General features: G+C 41.7%; 3 protein-coding genes across 3 annotated transcripts; 2 read left to right on the top strand and 1 right to left on the bottom strand.

Annotated features, from left to right (window-relative positions):
• The first annotated feature begins 351 nt into the window (after nucleotides 1–351).
• On the top strand, nucleotides 352–11,978 carry rab3db (RAB3D, member RAS oncogene family, b). The gene is made up of 5 exons (XM_087809030.1): nucleotides 352–564; nucleotides 3,701–3,940; nucleotides 9,185–9,303; nucleotides 9,365–9,489; nucleotides 10,444–11,978. The coding sequence occupies exons 2-5, from the start codon at nucleotides 3,701–3,703 to the stop codon at nucleotides 10,629–10,631; spliced, it is 672 nt and encodes a 223-aa protein (XP_087665156.1). The 5' UTR covers nucleotides 352–564; the 3' UTR covers nucleotides 10,632–11,978.
• Nucleotides 11,979–12,469: 491 nt separating this feature from the next.
• Nucleotides 12,470–19,961, top strand: epor (erythropoietin receptor). Its single transcript, XM_087809017.1, has 8 exons — nucleotides 12,470–13,238; nucleotides 13,312–13,447; nucleotides 15,258–15,427; nucleotides 16,630–16,781; nucleotides 16,852–17,005; nucleotides 17,072–17,159; nucleotides 17,237–17,324; nucleotides 18,271–19,961. The coding sequence occupies exons 1-8, from the start codon at nucleotides 13,148–13,150 to the stop codon at nucleotides 18,952–18,954; spliced, it is 1,563 nt and encodes a 520-aa protein (XP_087665143.1). The 5' UTR covers nucleotides 12,470–13,147; the 3' UTR covers nucleotides 18,955–19,961.
• On the bottom strand, nucleotides 19,956–22,196 carry swsap1 (SWIM-type zinc finger 7 associated protein 1). The gene is made up of 2 exons (XM_087809029.1): nucleotides 21,928–22,196; nucleotides 19,956–20,515 (listed from the first exon to the last, which is right to left on the bottom strand). Exons 1-2 carry the CDS (start codon nucleotides 22,189–22,191, stop codon nucleotides 19,985–19,987), a joined length of 795 nt encoding a protein of 264 aa, XP_087665155.1. The 5' UTR covers nucleotides 22,192–22,196; the 3' UTR covers nucleotides 19,956–19,984.
• Nucleotides 22,197–22,228: the final 32 nt, after the last annotated feature.

The following is a 22,228-nucleotide window of genomic DNA, read 5'->3' as shown; positions in this document are numbered from 1 at the left end:
ATGACGTCACGGCGATACACTTGTTCCCTTTTTTAAAAGTTCTGATCAAGATTCATTGATCGAATATTGACTCGACAGATGTTACTCTTGAGGATCAATATAAATATATATAAAAAATATATATTTATATATATATATACAGTATATGTATATATATCTATAGATATAGATATATATATCTATATATATATCTATATCTATCTCAATAAACCTGTTTCTTCCTCCGTCAATCCTCGTTGTTGACTCTCCATGTTGGTTTAACAGGGCGTGTGCGTCCTGCAGCGGGAGCGCGCACGTGCCGCGGGAGCGCGCCCCTCCTCCTCCTCCTCCTCCTCCTCAGCATCGGTCCAGCGTGGAAGTGTCATAAGGTCGCTGGTTCCACTCTCACGCGCACGGACTCCCACCCGCGGACTCACCACAGAACCTCCCACAGATCCGGGACCTGCTGCTGCTGCTGCTGCTCGCGTGCAGGCGGAGAACCTGGTGCCGGAAAAAAAGTTCTGGAGATTGACCCGCGAGGACCCACGGAACCCCGGGACTAGAAGTTGTTGACACAACAGAACCGTGAGTCAAAGTCTTGGTCGTTCACTTCCGTTTGTGTTGAAGCCGCTGACGTCACCGTGTATCCCGAGAAATCTACATTTTTATAAATATTTAAGCAGGTTTAATGACCTCGTCATCAAAGTTGTGTTCTTGTCAGAGATGAGGATCAGCGCCTCATATTCTTTCAGTGAGGTCGTCATCGATAAATGAGATGTACAGTAAAAACAAAAGAAGAAAATCAAGTTTCCAGAGGAAACAAAATCCAAATCGTATTGATGTCGGATGATTTTTTTCCCTCTTACCTGTCTTGGCTTTCCAGAGTGTCCCTTCCGACAGCTCATTTGAGCTTGGAAATGTATATTTATTTATTAAAAATATTAGTTTTTCTCTATTTGACGATTTACATTCTTGTTTTAAAAAAAGAGTCTAAAGCATTTAATCTATATATTTTAATATTATAAATAGGGGTTTACGTATCGCGATACAGAGAGGAACAAGTATATATGTGTAGTATTGTCGAGTACTTGACTCTGGTGTTGCAGTATTTACAGACCACATGACTCTTGACAAAGTCGTTACTGCTTTCATTTGTTTTCAAACCAAAATATGTCCAAAAATCAGCTTTAAAAGCTGCTGGACTCACTGTATCCTCTCGTCCTCAGTCGTAACTGCTTTCATTTGTTTTTAAACCAAAATATGTCCAAACATCAGCTTTAATAGCTGCTGGACTCACTGTATCCTCTCGTCCTCAGTCGTAACTGCTTTCATTTGTTTTCAAACCAAAATATGTCCAAACATCAGCTTTAAAAGCTGCAGGACTCACTGTATCCTCTCGTCCTCAGTCATGACTGCTTTCATTTGTTTTCAAACCAAAATATGTCCAAACATCTGCTTTAATAACTGCTGGACTCACTGTATCCTCTCGTCCTCAGTCATGACTGCTTTCATTTGTTTTCAGCCCAAAATATGTCCAAACATCAGCTTTAATAGCTGCTGGACTCACTGTATCCTCTCGTCCTGAGTCATGACTGCTTTTATTTGTTTTCAAAACAAAATATGTCCAAACATCAGCTTTAAAAGCTGCTTGAGTCACTGTATCCTCTCGTCCTCAGTCATCGGCTGGTACTTTCTTTAGCTGCGGGGGGACGTAATGGCTGCTGCTATCTAGCAGTCATTATTTAGTTATATCGCAAAACAAATACTGTTAATATTTTCATGTTAATTGTGAATACGAAAAAAAAAATCAATGTATTTTCTTTTATACACACAAAATAAAAAACATACATTTTGATTTGAAAGCCAAAAACTAAAATGTTCGTGGAAACAAAATCAATATTGATACAGTTTTGTTATACCAATATTTTCTCTTGAATTTGTAACCAGGGTATAAAAACTTTTATAGGTAGTATTATATATGAAATAATAAAGTATGTTTTCATGCTATAATGAATACGTTTTAATCTTCCTCGTGTTCTGGTCGCGGCTCCAGGTCGCCCCGTGTGACTCGCTTCAGCGCCTTAAGCCCGGTTCACAGAGTCATGTGACCCGTGGAGGTGCTGACGACCTTTACATCGTTGTGTGTGTGTTCTCTGACGCACAACTGCTGCGAAACACACTTGAACACAAACAAACTTCTCACGCACAAACACACAACCATAAAGGCAGTTTTGAGGTCAGTGTTACTTCCTCACGCTACGGCGCCCCCTTGTGTTCGCACCTTCGCCTGCTTCCTGTCTCAACACGATCGATATCTGACCACGAGCGGACATCTGGACACGTTCGGCTCCATAGAGTGGCAGCTGGTTCCTGCTGCGTCGTCACGGCGACGGGTCTCATCAGAGCCCGGGGGGGGCGGAGCCTAAGTGTGATCAGCTGTGTTTGTGTAGACGATTGTGATGAATCGAGGGAGACACTTGTGTAACCTGAGAACTGCTCTCACCTCATCAGACACACACACACAATCAACTACGCACACACACATGCGTATATGAAGATAAGGACGCACACACACACACACACACACAGATGCGTATAGACTCAAGCACTTATTGTGTTGTATACACTTCATATTGACACACACTAACAATCAGAAGCACACACAGAGGCATCAAAACACACACCGATGGACACACACAAAAAAACAGTAAAATACAGCTATACACACAACAGACGCACGTATTAAGACACACAAAAACACACACGTGCATGGACATACGTAAAGAAAACACAAACTGACATGCAGAAACACACAAAAAAACACCTGCATGGACAGAGATGTACACAAACAGGCACACACTGATGCACATATAGACACTCACACAAATACTTACACATAAAGGAACACAAAAAATGCTAACTTGCTAACACACTGACGCACACATAAAGACACACAGTCAGACACACAAACCTATACACTCATGGACTAAGAGACACGCACACAAATACGCACACATAAAGACACACAAAAAGCAAAATGGAATGGATACACGTGGAGACGCACACACAGACAAGCACTCAAAGACACACACACACCAATGCACACAATGGACACACAGACACACAAATATCCAAACATGAAGTTGACAAAAAATGTACACTTACATGTACTGACACACAACCACAGACCTACACAAAGAGCTAACACATTGATACGCACATGGACACACACAAATATGCTCACATTAATTAACACAAAAATGGACACACGTCTCAGACACTGACACACTAAAACGCAGACCTACACAAACAGCCACACATTGATACTCACATGGACACACACAAATATGCTCACAAATTATGAACACAAAAATGGACACACGTCTCAGACACTGACACACACAGACCTACACAAACAGCCACACATTGATACACACATGGACACACACAAATATAGTCACATTAATGAACACAAAAATGGACACACATCTCAGACACTGACACACACAAACACAGACCTACACACGTTGTTACACACATGGACACACACAAATATACACACATTAAATAACACAAAAATGGACACACATCTCAGACACTGACACACACAGAACAAACGTCATTTGAGTAAAAGGACCGAAATTTGGAAACACCTGTGTGTTGATCGAGTTTGTGCATCTTTTGGCGTCGCGCTCTGATGACATCATCGCCTCCTCCTCAGATGGCGTCCACCACCGACTCGCGGCTCCAGACGCAGCCGTCCCAGAAGGACGCGGCGGACCAGAACTTCGACTACATGTTCAAGCTGCTCATCATCGGCAACAGCAGCGTCGGGAAGACGTCCTTCCTGTTCCGCTACGCCGACGACTCCTTCACCTCCGCCTTCGTCAGCACCGTCGGCATCGACTTCAAGGTCAAGACGGTGTTCCGCAACGACAAGCGGATCAAGCTGCAGATCTGGGTGAGTTTGTCGACCGCTAACACACACACACACACATGGGTGTGTGTGTGTGTAGCTGGTGTTCTGGGCCGCCGGGTCGACGGCGGCCGCTGACGTTGAAGTTCACGGACGCACACAACGGTGTTGACTCTGCAAACACAATGAGTCACAGAGACGACAGTGTGAGACTCTGCTCGGAGCGTCGCGGTCCAGCCGAGTCCACGCCAAAACCAACACACACAATCGCACACCGGCCATGGAACAAACACACACCTTTGTTCAACACAAAGATGGAAGACGTCCGTTCTGGACTCATGAGTCAGCACTTTTCTTCATGCGTTGACCCTCATTCTGAGACACAAAACCTAAATCTAGAATTTAAGGTGAGCGGGGTCTGCAGTCTTGACTCCACCACCAAAAAGAAAATGGTAGCACGGCTAATGCTATCATCAACACAACACTATAAATGGACCAATCAGAAGTCTGTATTCCCAGAGCAGGAAGTCGGTTCACTCGTACTTGTATTCCCTTAATAATGAGTTGGTAGTTCACTCTTCCATTCATTCACTTCCTTGTATTCCCTTAATAATGAGTTGGTAGTTCACTCTTCCATTCATTCACTTCCTTGTATTCTCTTAATAATGAGTTGGTAGTTCACTCTTCCATTCATTCACTTCCTTGTATTCTCTTAATAATGAGTTGGTAGTTCACTCTTGCATTCATTCACTTCCTTGTATTCCCTTAATAATGAGTTGGTAGTTCACTCTTCCATTCATTCACTTCCTTGTATTCCCTTAATAATGAGTTGATAGTTCACTCTTCCATTCATTCACTTCCTTGTATTCCCTTAATAATGAGTTGGTAGTTTACTCTTCCATTCATTCACTTCCTTGTATTCCCTTAATAATGAGTTGGTAGTTCACTCTTCCATTCATTCACTTCCTTGTATTCCCTTAATAATGAGTTGATAGTTCACTCTTCCATTCATTCACTTACTTGTATTCCCTTAATAATGAGTTGGTAGTTCACTCTTCCATTCATTCACTTCCTTGTATTCCCTTAATAATGAGTTGGCAGTTCACTCTTCCATTCATTCACTTCCTTGTATTCCCTTAATAATGAGTTGGCAGTTCACTCTTCCATTCATTCACTTACTTGTATTCCCTCAATAATGAGTTGGTAGTTCACTCTTCCATTCATTCACTTTCCTTGTATTCCCTTAATAATGAGTTGGTAGTTCACTCTTCCATTCATTCATTTCCTTGTATTCCCTTAATAATGAGTTGGTAGTTCACTCTTTCATTCATTCACTTCCTTGTATTCCATTAATAATGAGTTGGTAGTTGACTCTTCCATTCATTCACTTACTTGTATTCCCATAATAATGAGTTGGTAGTTCACTCTTCCATTCATTCACTTCCTTGTATTCCCTTGATAATTGATAAGATTATGGGGGCCACATGTGGCCCTCAGGCCGCACATTAAGGGATCTAAGCTTTCCCAGCTACCTGGGGAGACAGGTAGGGGACACCTTGAACAGAAATGGACAGAAAAATCATTCACGCCTAAGATTGTGGGAGGCAACCGGAGTTCCCACAGGGAAGGATTCCGGGTCTGACTGTGCATGGGCGTGTTCCCTCGGTGCTGACTGACAGGCAGGTGTTTCCTCGAGGCAAGGAAGTAGACGAGCAGCAGACATAACAAAACGATCTCAGATCTGGTTTCCTTCAACTCTGCAGAGATAACAGAGGAAACAACAGCCCGTCATTCATGTGTGCCATGGAAACATGAAAAGCAAACGCACAACTTACACACACGCACTTGATACCACCAACACAACACATGTGCGTTTTCTTTTACTGATACACTATCTTGTGTGTGTTGTTTGGCAGCACAGACTCACAATAGTCGTGTCAGTGGCGACTCAAGCAACATTGAGTTGAGCTAAAAGGCATCATCGCGTTAATGGCTACATAAAAACCTTTTGTTTTACCCTGTTTGTTCAACAAATTAATATTTGTTTATGGACGTCTAAGTCACAGGTGATGTTGTGTCGTGTTGTACTGTGTTGCGGTGCATTGTGGGAGCAGCTCGAGTAGAGTTACTGACGTCATGAGTGACGCAAAGACAACACGTTGCCATGACAACCAAACGTCACAGAGCAGTCGACAGTTCGACTGACTGGCTCGGACAAGTTTGACGGAACTTGTTGAATTTGTGATGACAACCCGTTAAATAAAGTGTTTCAGTTGCCATGACGACCAGATGTAACACAATCAGAAGTACATTTACTTTAAAATTATATGTTTTTTTGTGTTGTCTCATGCTGTATTGTGTTGTCTTGTGTCGTGATGTTTCATGTCGTATCGTTCTGTATCATCTTGCATCGTATGTTTTTTGTCATTTTGCTTCTTGTTGTGGTGTGTTGTATCGTGTTTTGTCGTCTTGTTGTATCGTGTTTTGTCGTGTTGTGCCTTGTTGTATCGTGTTGTGGTGTGTCGTATCCCATTTTGTCGTCTTGTATCATGCTATCGTGTTGTTTCATGTCATATGTGTATCATCTTGTGGCGTGTTGTATCGTGTTTTGTCGTACTGTGTCTTGTTGTATCATGTGTTTTCATGTTGTATCGTGCTGTGGTGTGTCATCTTGTCTTCTGTCATGTTGTGTTGTGCCTTGTTGTGTCGTGTTTGTATCATGTTAAGATGTGTTGTGTTTGTATCATGTTGTGTTGTGTCATGTTGTGTTGTGTTGTGTCGTGTTTGTATCATGTTGTGTTGTGTCATGTTGTGTTCATTAGACTTCGAACACACATAACTGTAAGAAAATATTCAGGAGCTTAAATTAGATTTAAACCTTCAGAGCTTCAGTCGTTGCAGTGCATTCTGGGACTTGTCTCGGTCCATCTCGTGCAGAGTCACCGACATCGTGAGCGACGTCGCCATGACGACCAAACATCACATCACCTGTCATGGCTTCGACTGCCTGACTCACTTCAAACAGACACGCTCGACGTCACCTGTCGAAGCCGTGACGACGACTTGTCAAACATAGCGTCTGAGTTGCCATGACGACCAGATTCAACACAGTCGGGAGAATATTTCCATTGAAATGAATTCATGTTTTTAAATATATTTATTTATTCTTTTTATTTCTATTTCATATTTGAACCTTCAGGTGGATCTGAATGTTGTTCGACATCATGATTTAAATGTTATATTTATTAAACGCTGACGTTGTATTTGTAGATGATTCATTTGAATCAGGGAGGATTATTACGGCAGGTTCTCTCGGTTCTCGTGGATATAAGTGTGTCTTCAGGCGAGTTGACTTTCATCAGCAGGATCTTTCAGGGACGACTGCCCGGAGCAACTTCTGGCTCTAATGGAACATTCATAACCTTTAATGGCCTCTGGTTACCTGGGCAACCGTCTCACCCCCCCCCTCCTTCCTCCTCACGGACCAGAACGTCGGACAAACAGGACGTTGGAAAGTGTGCGACTTGTAACCGAGGAAACGGAGAGTTTACTTTTGTTCTGGTCGTCACGTCTCACTGGACCTCTGAGCTTCTGTTAGCATGTAGCTAATGAAGCTTTGTTAGGCTTCTGTGAGACTGTTAGCATGTAGCTAATGAAGCTTCTGTGAGATGGTTAGCATGTAGCTAATGAAGCTTCATGAAGCTTCTGTGAGACTGTGAGCATGTAGCTAATGAAGCTTCTTTGAGACTGTTAGCATGTAGCTAATGAAGCTTCTGTAAGACTGTTAGCATGTAGCTAATGAAGCTTTATTAGGCTTCTGTGAGACTGTTAGCATGTAGCTAACGAAACTTCATGAAGATTCTGTGAGACTGTTAGCATGTAGCTAATGAAGCTTCATTAGGCTTATGTTAGACTGTTAGCATGTAGCTAACGAAACTTCATGAAGATTCTTTGAGACTGTTAGCATGTAGATAATGAAGCTTCATGAAGCTTATGTAAGACTGTTAGCATGTAGCAAATGAAGCTTCATGAAGCTTCTGTGAGACTGTTAGCATGTAACTAATGAAGCTTCATGAAGCTTCTGTGAGACTGTTAGCATGTATCTAAGGAAGCTTCATGAAGCTTCTGTGAGACTGTTAGCATGTAGCTAAGGAAGCTTCATGAAGCTTATGTGAGACTTTTAGCATGTAGCTAATGAAACTTCTGCGAGACTGTTAACATGTAGCTAATGAAGCTTCATGAAGCTTATGTGAGACTGTTAGCATGTAGCTAATGAAGCTTCATTAGGCTTATGTTAGACTGTTAGCATGTAGCTAACGAAACTTCATGAAGATTCTGTGAGACTGTTAGCATGTAGCTAAGGAAGCTTCATGAAGCTTCTGTGAGACCGTTAGCATGTAGCTAATGAAGCTTCATGAAGCTTCTGTGAGACCGTTAGCATGTAGCTAATGAAGCTTCATTAAGCTTCATTTTCAGTAGGTGGCGCTCTCATCTTAAAGGTTTCATCTCAATAATTTCCTTAACCCAAAAGGTTAATCGACTACCACTGACTTTGATGAGTTCACTGAGAGGGGGTGAGGTGAAGAAAGTGAGTCTGGAGTCATGCAAACTTCTCACTACAATAACTCCTGAGCAATAGGTGACATTTTAGAAAATTAACAAAATCCATGAAAAAACGGCTTCACATGAGTTCGATGAGAGGGAGTGAGACAAAGAGATTGTTGTACAACAAGTGTGCAGTGAGTTGTAGAGCGTTAATTGCATCTGAAAAATGATTTGATTTGAGTTTGTAGACTTAGTTGTTTAGTGTTGTTTTCATATGTGTGAATCAAAACCAAATAATTTTGTGCGTTTATACTTTGTTGTTGGTTTTTTTATTCAGATTTTTCAAAAGTATTTTCTATTGTCTTCATATAAATTATATTAATGATTATTATGATTGCTCTGAAGCCACGTTTGTCTGTAAAATAAATAATTATTTTAGGTATTTTAAGGCCGAATTTTCAATTAAAAAAAAAAAAAACATCTCCCCCTGGTGGTGTTTATGAGCAGTGCCTTTATTTCGTTTATCGATTGTTTTGAAGAGAATATTTGTGTTAATATATGTTTTATGCGTTTGTTATTTAAGTATTGTTACAAATACAAATATTTAAAACGTAAATAACTTCGTAATTATTTATTTTACCTTTATTCAAGCTTAGTGGAAGTAAATATTTGACTTTTGTAATGAAATATCAATTATTTTGTACATATTTTGAAACTATTCTTAGTGAAGTTCTTCTCCTGCAGGACACGGCGGGTCAGGAACGGTACCGGACCATCACCACGGCGTACTACAGAGGAGCCATGGGCTTCCTGCTCATGTACGACATCACCAACCAGGAGTCGTTCAAGGCCGTCCAGGACTGGTGAGAAGATGATGGTCCACGAGATCTTGAAGGTTCATCTGAACCAGATCCTCTTCTTCAGGGCGACGCAGATCAAGACCTACTCGTGGGACAACGCTCAGGTCATCCTGATCGGGAACAAGTGCGACCTGGAGGACGACAGACTCATCCCGACCGAGGACGGCCAGATGCTGGCGGAGGATTTAGGTGAGGAGCGCCACCTGCTGTCCACTCTTGGATAAGAATTGTTTACGTGCTGTGACGGCCAGGGGGCGCTGTTGAGCCGAAATTAAGAAGAGACGTAAAAGTTAAAAAAACGAAAAGAAATCAAGTTAGTTTATAAAGGACTAAACGTTTACTGCATTTAAGAAAATATTGAAATAAATCAAATTATTTTAAATATATATATTAAAAAAAAGGGGTAATAATTAAAAATACAACAATACAATAAAATAAGAGACATTCAATTAAAGTGGGATTTAAAATGATTAATTCATAGAAATTAAATGCCTTGAATTAAATTAAAATGTTATTCCTGATCTGGACAAAGTTCAGGAAAGAAAGAAAGGATTATTGTTTATTTATCATTTTATTGAAATATCTACAATTTATTTTTCTACTTAAATATAGAACAACAAAACAATTTATTTGCACCTTATAGACTTTTTATTAAATAATCGTTATTTTATTTATTATATAACAGACAAACAATGTTTTCCTAAAAAAAACTAAGTTAAACCAAGAACCATAAGAACTTAAATTATATTTTACTTTATACACACAATAAAACCAGATAAGTGGAAGTTGGTATAAAGAAGGTGTTTAAAATAATTTTTTAAATCTTATAAAAGTGAATAAAAATACAGACGATATCCAGACACTGAGCAGTAATAAAGAAAACGTAGATTTTGAATTAAATGAGTTAAATTCAATAAATTAAATGTTAGAAACGGTTAATTTGACACCATCACTTCAGTTTTCGTTCCTTTTTTAACATTTTCTAATTATATTTTTTGGTTACTTTTATCCTCTAGGTTTTTTTTAATGGAAAAAGATAATCAATGAAAAATAGTATTAAAAAATGTAAATAATAAAAAAAAAAAACATGGCAGAAAATAAAAGTAATTATTAAAAATAAATGTTTTTTTTACTCTTCTCCAGGGTTCCAGTTCTTCGAGGCGAGCGCCAAAGACAACATCAACGTCAAGCAGGTGTTCGAGCGTCTGGTGGACGTCATCTGTGAGAAGATGAACGAGAGCATGGAGGGAGACATGAACCTAATATCCAACCACAGGAACCAGAACCTCAGAGACTCGCCGCCCGAGAGCCAGGGAGGCTGCTCCTGCTGAGACCCCCTTACACGTGAACACACACACACAACCACACACACACACACACACACACACACACACTGTGCCTCACAACAACATCTACCTGCTGATCTTCTATCAGACTCTGGTCTGTGTTGAGCTGATGGTTCAACTCCCGACACTTGACCACGTCTCACATCATCACCTTTTATTTATTCTGTCCAGAAAATGTTCTTAAATAACTGAGTCTCAGCGACGGAGACGAAATCCAAACTTTATTCATCCCAGTTTTTACCAAAGAAACAACCTCGAATAACATGCAAAACGATAGTTTAATCACAGAAAACTTCACTCGCGTCACTTAAACACCAACAGTATTGACGGTTCCTACTTTAAACAGTTATTTTAAAGCAGATATTTTCAAAGTAAATCACCTGTTTTAACTTGAAATTCAGTCGTTTCCTGCTGTAGCTCAAATAATACGTAAACACGTTTAGTTCTGCTGTAAATTCCCACATATTGAATAAATTTTATTTTAATTTCTCTTTGATTCAACATTGTTTTTACTCTTTTGTTGCCAAAAACTGTCTCTACTCTTACAAGAATCTTCTTAATTTTGTGTAACTTTTCTTCTCATCAATGAATCGTTTACTTCAATTCTCAACTCGGGAATTCTTTGTGGAATGTAGCCATTAGCGCGACAATGCTAACTAGCTTTTGTCTTTTCCTCAAATAAATCAATAGTTTCCTTCACAGGAAATCATTTAGCTTGTTAGCTTGTTAAGCTAAAGGCTAGCTGTCGCATGTTAGCATCACATTGACGAGTCTGAGACTGTTGCTGTGTAGACGACACTTGTTGTGCGACTCTTGTTGTTTTCTGGCAGTGAAACCAAAAAGGGTTTGTCTGAAAATAGATGGTCAAACTGTTATGGGGGGGTCTAATGCTATTGGAGAGTCAAAATGGAGTTTCAGAATTAAACCTTTACCTTTTATTTAAACCTTTATCTAAAAATCAAACACACAATGAAATCCTTGCTCCCATAGTGTAGTTTGTAATAGTACCTGTTAACAAAAGTAATAATAACCGTTAATAAAGTGTAGCCATCAGCGCAACAATGCTCGTTTGTTTAATTTTATAAAGGTTGAAAAAAAAAAGGACCATCGACTGGAGTCGAACTCTTTTTGTCGTATGCAACACAACTGTAACACAAACTAGATTAAAAAAAAGTTGACGCAACCTTTTTCAAAAACCCTGCCTGGTATTGCACAAGGGTTGTGTCAGGGCGGTCGCGCCCCCCGGCAGCGGTCAGTTTTATGACGGGTCGTGTCGTCATGTTTGCAGCGACCGTCGGGCGTGTAAAGAAATAAAGATCCTGTTACACTTTTTGTGAGTTTGTCGTAATTTACGAGCTTTATCAGTGCGAGCAGCGACACACACACACACACACACACACACACACACACACTCACAGGTTTCCTGTCCCAAACACGATCCTCCATTTCTTTTTCGTCGTAGCTCTGGCTTGACGAGGGATTCATTTCGTCACCCAACTGATGCAAATCCAGGGACGAAAACACCCCGAAACGAGCGCGTCTGATAAGACGCTCAAACGATCGGCGCTCGATTGATAAGAAACCGTTGGATGAAAATCAGTCGTTTCTCTCGACGCCTGTCGTCACCTTGAAGTTGTTAATAATATTTAATATCATTTATTTATTTAAATTGACTATTACAACGATAACTCCTGAGGAGTTTGCACGGTTTTCTTCTTGAATCTGGTTAACACAGTGATGAGTTTAATGAGAGGGAGTGAGATGAAAATAAAAGTGTTGAAAAACAAGAATAAAGTAAGTTGTGGTGGGTTTATTGAGTTAGAAAGTGAGTCTGAAAGTGAGTGTTGTTTAAATTAAATTGTGTTTTTGTGTTTATTGGTTCATATTATTGTTTTTTGTGTTTGTATATATCGACAGATTTGTTTGTATTCTGTTTAAAACACACAAAAAAAACATCGACTGGAATGGAACTCATAATGCATCATCATGTCGTGGTTGATTTTTTTCTTTTTATTGTATGCATTGAACCAACAAACACAAAAAAACACAATATTTGTGTAGCAGGATGTCAGGAAGTTTTGTTTGTAATAAAACCTCTTTTTTAACAGTAGTTCTATGAGCTGCGCTTTAAATATCTTGGTTTTAAGTATTATTCTTATTATATTGAATACTATAATAATATTTTACTATTTAATAATACTTCTAATGTGTGCATAAAAATACAGATCTATGCAAGTATGACTTTTAAATATTCATATTTTTTGAAAATAAACATATTTGATTTGCCTTCAACGTCCATCATCATCAATGAAGAACGCTGATTGCTCCGCCCCCTTTTTTTTCCCGAGAGTAAACAGCCTCTCGGCCACAAGCGCACACTCACTTCTTATCACGGCGCAACAGGCGTGCAACGGTGTCGCGCTATCCTCGGCATCTCAACCAACAAACAAGCGCTCGTCTGTTATGAGCAGAACCTTCAGACGCTCACTCAGGACTGAAGGATGACATGTGATCGCGGGTCGTTGGTGCTGCTGGTCGTCGCTTGTGCGGCGCTGGACGTCCAGGGCGTGTGGGAGTTGAACCACAGGAAAGGTAAATAAGTGATGACCTTGTGTGACCCCACACACGAGTGTTAACCATGTTTTTTTACCCCCGAAAACTTCAGTGTCCATCATGCTGGAGGAAGAGCCGAAGAACCCCAAGTGCTTCGCTGAAGGACGGAAGGACTTGACGTGTTTCTGGGAGGAGGATGAGGAGCGAGCCGGGCCTGTGGACCAGTACTCCTTCACCTACACCTACCAGTGAGACACACACCTCTCACACACACTGAGAAGTCCAATGAGTTCGTAGATCCTCTTCATCCATTTTTGGAGAAAACACAAGGGATACCACAAACACATTTGTTTTCCAGCCTTCTGGTCACCATGACCCAGAGACAACACAAGGGATACCACAAACACATTTGTTTTCAGGCCTTTGGGTCACCACGCCCCTGAGACAACACAAGGGCTACCACAAACACATTTGTTTTCCGGTCACCATGACCCAGAGACAAACCAAGGGATACTACAAACACATTTGATTTCGGGCCTTCCGGTCACCATGACCCAGAAAAAACACAAGGGATACCACAAACACATTTGTTTTCAGGCCTTCAGGTCACCATGACCCAGAGACAACACAGGGGCTACCACAAACACATTTGTTGTCGGGTCACAATGACCCAGAGACAAACCAAGGATACCACAAACACATTTGTTTTCGGGCCTTCGTGTCACCATGACCCAGAGACAACACAGGGGCTACCACAAACATATTTGTTTTCGGGTCACAATGACCCAGAGACAACACAAGGGATACCACAAACACATTTGTTTTCGGGCCTTCGGGTCACCATGACCCAGAAAAAAACACAAGGTATACCGCAAACACTTTTTTTTTTTAGCCTTCGGGTCACCTTGACCCCGAGACACCACAAGGAATACCATAAACACATTTGTCTTCGGGCCTTCAGGTCACCATGACCCAGAGACAACACAAGGGATACCACTAACCCATTTGTTTTCGGGCATTCGGGTCACCATGACCCAGAGAAATCACAAGAGTTGAAGACTCTAAATTGAAAAAAAAAGTGTTACTAATCCATAAATAATGGTTTGATATTTATTTTTCATTCCATATTTAGTTTAATCTAAAAACAAAATGATCTAAAAGCTCGACCAGCAGCTAAAAAATTAAAGTTATATGTGGATTTAACTAGTAATAGAATCGTTACATGGCTATCAGAAATATTTCTCAACGGTCGGTTTTCTAGTATTATTTTACCCCAAACTTCAGGTCAAAGGGCGGTGTGTGGCCCCCAAAACCCCCCCTTCCTGACCCTTGTTTTCCAGAACACACACACTTTCTCCATTAATCTGGAAATATTCACTTTTGTCCTTTGTGACATTTTATTTTGTGAGGTTTAGAGTCTTTAACTCTTGCGATTTCTCTGGGTCATGGTGACACGAAGGCCCGAAAACAAATGTGTTTGTAGTATCCCTTGTGTTGTCTCTGGGTCATTGTGACTTGAAAACAAATGTGTTTGTGGTAGCCCCTGTGTTGTCTCTGGGTCATGGTGACCTGAAGGCCTGAAAACAAATGTGTTTCTGGTATTCCTTGTGTTTTCTCTGGGTCATGATGACCCGAAGGCCAAAAACAAATGTGTTTATGGTATTCCTTGTGGTGTCTCAGGGTCAAGGTGACCCGAAGGCTCCAAAAAAAATGTGTTTGCGGTATACCTTGTGTTTTTTCTGGGTCATGGTGACCCGAAGGCCCGAAAACAAATGTGTTTATGGTATTCCTTGTGGTGTCTCAGGGTCAAGGTGACCCGAAGGCTCCAAAAAAAATGTGTTTGCGGTATACCTTGTGTTTTTTCTGGGTCATGGTGACCCGAAGGCCCGAAAACATTACTTATTTTATTAACATTACTACCTCACGTAAACCAACATATCATCAGCGTAGAGAGAAACCTTGTGTTCTTTACTTTTTCAGTGGTTTTAAGTGTAGAAAAGCGAAGTAATACTGTGATATAAAGTAATATCTGGAGGTTGATGTATTTCTCCGGCTCAGGGGCGAGAGCAGCGGTCAGTGTCCTCTGGTTCTGGTCCGACGGGCCGGAGGGAAGAAGCCACTGTACGTCTGCCACCTGAACCAGACCCTGATGTTCGTCAACATGGACGTGAAGGTTCAACGCCGGGGGGTGCTGATCCACAACAGCAGCCTCCAAGTCGAACTCGTCTGTGAGTGACCTTGACTGACCCTTGTTTGACCCCGTGATGTCATCACGTCATTTAAAATCTGCTGAGTCTGGGGTTTTTTTGTCTCACTTTCCATGTAAACAAAAGTAACTAAAGTTCATCAAATCATTCTCAATGTTTTTAGTTTTTAGTTAATTACATTATTGACTAATAACTAAAATCAAAGATTATATGATTAATCTTTTTTTAATATCTATATTTTTGATTTGAACATTCTCAAAATAATAAATACTGTTGCTGTGGAATCCTTGAATGGTTCCGGGTCGTCACATGATCGCCTGCATGTCCTGTGATTGGCTGAAAGTTCCATCAAGTAGCTCGGTGCTCTATATATTTGTTTTCTTGTATTTAATTATTGACCTAAATATAAACATACATAATAATACACAACTACCTTCACACACACACACACACACACACACACACACACACACACACACACACACACACACACACACTTGCATAATAATACACAACTACCCCCCCCCCCCACACACACACACACACACTTGCATAATAATACACAACTACCCCCCGCCCCCCCCCACACACACACACACACACTTGCATAATAATACACAACTACCTTCACACACACACACACACACACACACACACACACACACACACACACTTGCATAATAATACACAACTACCCCCCCCCACACACACACACACACACTTCCATAATAATACAAAAATACCTACACACACACACACACACACACACCAATTAATACACACAACTACACACCTAAATATACACCTACATAATAATACGCAACTACCTTCACACACACACACGTGTTTATACACATCTACACACCTAAATATACACTTACATAATAATACACAACTACCTACACACACCTATTAATATACATATACACACCTAAATATACACTTACATAATAATACACAACTACCTACACACACACCTATTAATATACATATACACACCTAAATATACACTTACATAATAATACACAACTACCTACACACACACCTATTAATATACATATACACACCTAAATATACACTTACATAATAATACACAACTACCTGCACTTTAATTAAATAAAAAAAAAAAGTTCAATATATAAAATTATAATATATATTATATTTCTCATCTAAAATGTTATACATTTTAATTTTAATCAAAGTATCTTGTCTGTCGTTGCTAGTTCTGTTGGACCCGCCTGCGAACGTGACAGTGACCAGTCTGGACCAGCAGGGTCAGCTGATGGTCCGGTGGCTCCACCCCCCTCTGAGGTACATGGATGACAGCATGATCTATGAGGTCGCCTACACGGAGGTCGAAGGTCGAGTTGAAGAGGTATTTTTTTCAACAAAAAAAAATGGGTTGGACTGCCGGTGAGGGGCTTCAACTGTGGTGCCATTTCCAGGTGGAGGAGGTCCAAGCCTTAGAGCTGGTCCTGAGGGGCCTCCAGCCCGGGACCAAGTACAAGGTCCGAGTCCGGGTGAAGCTGGACGGCATCAGCTACAACGGCTACTGGAGCGAGTGGAGCGAGCCGGTGTTCCTGGAGACGCTGCCGGCAGGTTAGACTCGTGTTCACGTCCTCGTTGGGATTCAAAAGAGATTTAAAATGTTTGCCATCAAACTAGAAATCAACCCACTCATCGTGTCCTTGACCGTCGTCATCACCTTCATCCTCCTGATGTTCACGCTCATGGCGCTCATGTCCTACCGCGGGTCAGTCCTGATGGAGGACGACTTTCCAACTGGATCTCTGGACAGAGTTCAAGAAACTTTTGTTTTTGTCGTCTCAGGTATCTTCTGAGGAAGATCTGGCCCGCTATCCCGACTCCTGACAACAAGTTCCAGGATCTTCTCACCATCTATAGAGGCGACTTCCAGGTGGGCTTCAAGAAAACATGTGCAAAGATACGATATATAGTGATACTGTAGTAACAAGTATAAATGTGTAGTATTGTCGAGTACTTGACTCTGGTGTTGTGATACTGTAGTAACACGGATATATGTGTAGTATTGTCGAGTACTTGACTCTGGTGTTGTGATACTGTAGTAACACGGATATATGTGTAGTATTGTCGAGTACTTGACTCTGGTGTTGTGATACTGTAGTAACACGGATATATGTGTAGTATTGTCGAGTACTTGACTCTGGTGTTATGATACTGTAGTAACACGGATATATGTGTAGTATTGTCGAGTACTTGACTCTGGTGTTGTGATACTGTAGTAACAAGTATACATGTGTAGTATTGTCGAGTACTTAACTCTGGTGTTGTAGTATTTACAGACCACATGACTCTTGACGAAGTCGTAACTGCTTTCATTTGTTTTCAAACCAAAATATGTCCAAACATCAGGTTTAACAGCTGCTGGAGTCACTGTATCCTCTCGTCCTCAGTCGTAACTGCTTTCATTTGTTTTCAAACCAAAATACGTCGAAACATCAGCTTTAAAGGCTGTTTGACTCCACTGTATCCTCTCGTCCTCAGTCGTCGCCAGGATCCATCTAGCTCCGGGTTTTTTGTTTTATAGCAACATAAAAATGAACAAACACAGTGACCAATTTGAAAGCAATATCGATATATTGTTTTTGAATATCGATCTGGTAATGTGGAAAAAACAACGTTACGATATTTCAGTGTATCGACATTTTCTTACAAGCCTGGTATCATCGCCAAATACAAACTTACATGAACACTGCAGCGCCCCCTGGTGTTCAGAATGAACCCTATTAAGGCCCAGGGGAGACCAGTTGTTGGTGGACCAGATGTGATCCTCTTCTCATTCTTCCCACTTAAATCTGAGGTTCTGTTGGTTGTTTCCACAGGCATGGTTGGGACAGACGGACGGACCTCTGTGGTTGGGTCCACCTTTGGTCTGGTCCGAGGAACGCCACAGTGCCGTGGAAGTCCTGTCAGAGCGGAGCCCCTCACTCCGTTCACCACCTCTTCCCCTGAAGACCTCCACGGCCGGTGGGGTCACCGTGAAGGAGGACAGGGGGCAGCTGGAGCGCGGGGACTCTGCCGAGACTTGGCGGTCCGCTCGGAACTCTTCGCTGATGGACCACCTCCGTGGGACCCACAAGCACACGGTGCCGTGTTCGCGCTCTTCCCTTCTGGAGTCTCAGGACGCCTACATCACGCTGAGCGACCAGCACCCCAGCGAGGAGGAGAACCTGGAGGAGAGCGTTCCTCTGGAGGTTCTGTTCGCGTCGAGAAAGGCGGCGCGATCCGAGTCCCACTCCGACCTCGGGTCTGTGCGGCAGGGTTCCGGGTCGGGGCGTCTGTCGTCCGAGTCCAGCTTCGAGTATCCTAACCCCAGCTTGAGCCACAGGGGCCCCGGGTACACCTACATGGCGGTGGCGGACTCGGGGGTGTCCATGGACTACAGCCCCATGAGCAGACCGGACGACTTCGGGAAGGTGGTTCTGTACGCCAACGACATCCCGGCGCACAGGAAACACTTCCTGTCCAGGCCGCAGGTCCTGGATGAGACCTGGCGGGACACGTGAGGTGGGCCGCGGACAGGGGTCTCCTTCCAACAACCAGTCGATACTACTTTTCTTTCAGGTCTTTATTCACTTTGAATACGTTTCTTTCAACACTGTCTCGGATTTGGTCTTTAAAACTGTAGATATTTTTACCCAGAATTCTTTAAATGTAGATTTGTTGGGAGGTAAAGTTGTCACCACACCTGTGTATTTACTAGGGGTGTGTATCGTCAAGAATCTAGCCATACCATACGCCTCACGATACGATATGTTGCGATACTGTAGTAACAAGTATATATGTGTAGTATTGTCCAGTACTTGACTCTGGTGTTGCAGTATTTACAGACCACATGACTGATTTCATTTGTTTTCAAACCAAAATATGTTTAAAACATCAGCTTTAAAAGCTGCTGGAGTCACTGCATCCTCTTGTCCTCAGTCACCGCCTGGGTCTTGCAGGATTTTATTAAATATATTTTAAAATATATTTAAAAATACTAAATAATAATTTGGATTATTTTATTCTGCCAATACTTTAAAAATAAACCATAAAATAGATTTTATTTATAAAAAAATATATACATTTCTGTTAAATATCAAAACAGTATCTTAGAAAAAAATACCCCACACCCCTAGTATTATAAAAGTACACATTTTTTGTACGTGTCTTGTTGCATTAAGCTGTTTAATCAATTACTTGCTATATACATTTTTTTTAATGCGTTTAAACTAGATTAGTTGTAGGTTAAGTCACATCTTAACTTTGAGGTCTTGACTCGTTGTGTTTAGTGCAGTTTAATGTTAATTTATGATTAAATAGATACATTTTCTATAGTAGTTTTTATTGTACATTTTTCCATCTAATAATTTCGAAACAACATAAAAATACTTTTTTTTAACATTTCAACGCTTTTTTTTTTCTACTTTATGTCAGAAATATATGTTGAATTATACATTTTGTTGTACAGAAGTCGACGTGAGAAAAATATTTTCTGTGGAATAAATAAACTTCAGCAACAAATCTTCAACGATTCGTCTCTGAGTGTATTTTTCATTTTTTCACCAACTTGAACTCCATGGACTCGTCCGTGGCGACCAGCAGCTGCCACTCCCGCTCCACGCCCGTGACCCCCGTGACTCCCGTGACCCCCGTGACCCCCGGGCCGGACAGGTAAACGTTCCAGATCTCCTGCAGGCCGGCGGCCGCCGCTTCGTAGCTGGCGTCTTTGTCCAGAGTGCACCTCGCCGAGAAGTACCGGTCCAGAACATCCAGGACGGGATCGGTCCCCGAAGACTCCGCAGCGGCCTCTCCGGACCAGAAGGAGGCGAGGACTCGGCAGGACCCTGAACTGGACACTCGTGCGAGGAAGGCGGCGGTGTCGCACAACAGTGCGGCGAGGTGCGCGGCGGAGGATTGTTCTCCGGTGTGGAGGCCCGGGTGGCTGCTTCCTCCGGGTCCACAGAGGAACTCCTTTAGTCTGTCCACGATGATGAGGGAGGGTCGAGGGCTGTCGGGCTCATGGAGGGACGCCACCTGCTGGAGAAGGTCCTCCAGTGTCCTCGGGTAGGAAAACTTGATTTTCTGAAGATGGAAAACACACAATTTAGTTAATATCCAAGGATTTGTATTTACATTCTACACATAAACTACAATTAAACAATGTTAAAAAAATTAAAATTAAACATTTAAACACCTTTTTACTTGAGGTGTGTATTGATCACGATACAGAGGCAATCATACGATATTTTGCGATACTTTAGGGATATATGTGTAGTATTTTCGAGTACTTGACTCTGGTGTTGTAGTATTTACAGACCACATGACTCTTGACGAAAGTCTTAACAGCTTTCATTTGTTTTCGCACCAAAATATGTTTAAAACATCAACTTTAAAAGCTGCTGGAGTCACTGTATCCTCTCGTCCTCAGATCAATTGGTCCAATATAATTTGACAGGCATATCTATGGAATGCCAGAAGTGCCGCAACTGAGTATTATAGAAAATGAATGGAAAGAGGGTTGCGTATTGTATTGAAGAAGGAACCAGAGGTTGTCGACTGGAAATGAGTGAACCCAGACCTGGTCAACAGGATGATGGATTTTATTAACTGTGGGTCGAAGCCCAGCAGATAATTCACGAGCAATCCGTACAAGCTTAGAATCCAGAAATCATCAAAGTCTTACAGCATTCACATTGACTTTATTCAGTGCACAGTGGGGTCGGCCTTCCGGACCTCCTCGGCATGACGATGCCTGGACACTCGGCCAAGGTGATTTCAAAAGATGTTTCCCAATCTCATTATATAAGATGTTTGTCTCTCAAATGTGTGTGTTTCTGGTTTCTCCAGTAGCTGGAACAGTCATTAGGATGATGTCAGTGATCTTGGACCAATAACCCTTTACGCCACAACAATTGGCAAATTCTTGAGATGCGATACATACTGATACTGTAGTAACAAGTATATATGTGTAGTATTGTCGAGTACTTGACTCTGGTGTTGCATCATTTACAGACCACATGACTCTTGACGAAGTCGTAACTGTTTTCACTTGTTTTCAAACCAAAATATGTCCAAACATCAGCTTTAAAAGCTGCTGGAGTCACTGTATCCTCTCGTCCTCAGCGATCAATATTTTGGTCCAATTTAATTTGACAGGCATATCTATGGAATGCCAGAAGTGCCGCAATTGAGTATTATAGAAAGTGAATGGCAAAATTCTGGAGATGCGATATATAGTGATACTGTAGTAACAAGTATATATGTGAAGTATTGTCGAGTACTTGACTCTGGTGTTGCATAATTTACAGACCACATGACACTTGATGAAGTCATAACTGCTTTCATCTGTTTTTTTAAACCAAAATATATCCTAGTGTCACCGTATCCCCTCGTCCTCAGTCATCCCAGGATTTCATGTTTCCTTTAGTCGTAATGACTGCTGCCATCTAGCGGTTTGAAGTTTAATTGCAACGTGGTCGTGGAGAAGTGTTTACCTTGAGACTCTCCGGACTCAGGTTCTTAACGCACTTCTGCACAGATAATGGCAGACTTTGTATCTTCGTCTGGGTGAAGAACTGAACTCTGACGCCCGCCTCAGCCGCAGCCGTCACGGCCGCCAGCACCAGCAGCGACCGGCAGACGCGGTGCTCGCCCACCAGCAGCGCGCTGTCAGCCGGCGGAGTCGAACCGGCGGCTTCATCTTCTCCTGCGCCTTGTGACGAGAACGTTTTGAAAACTCGTGTTAGAATGTCCACCATTTTTTCTAAGCGAGTCCACTTTCCCGCGTCTGTTTAC

This window comes from Callionymus lyra, chromosome 15 (assembly GCF_982586985.1).
Source record: "Callionymus lyra chromosome 15, fCalLyr1.hap1.1, whole genome shotgun sequence".
NCBI classification, from domain to species: Eukaryota; Metazoa; Chordata; class Actinopteri; order Syngnathiformes; family Callionymidae; genus Callionymus; species Callionymus lyra.
Note: the sequence above shows the minus strand (reverse complement) of the source record. Positions and strands in the feature narration are given on the sequence as shown.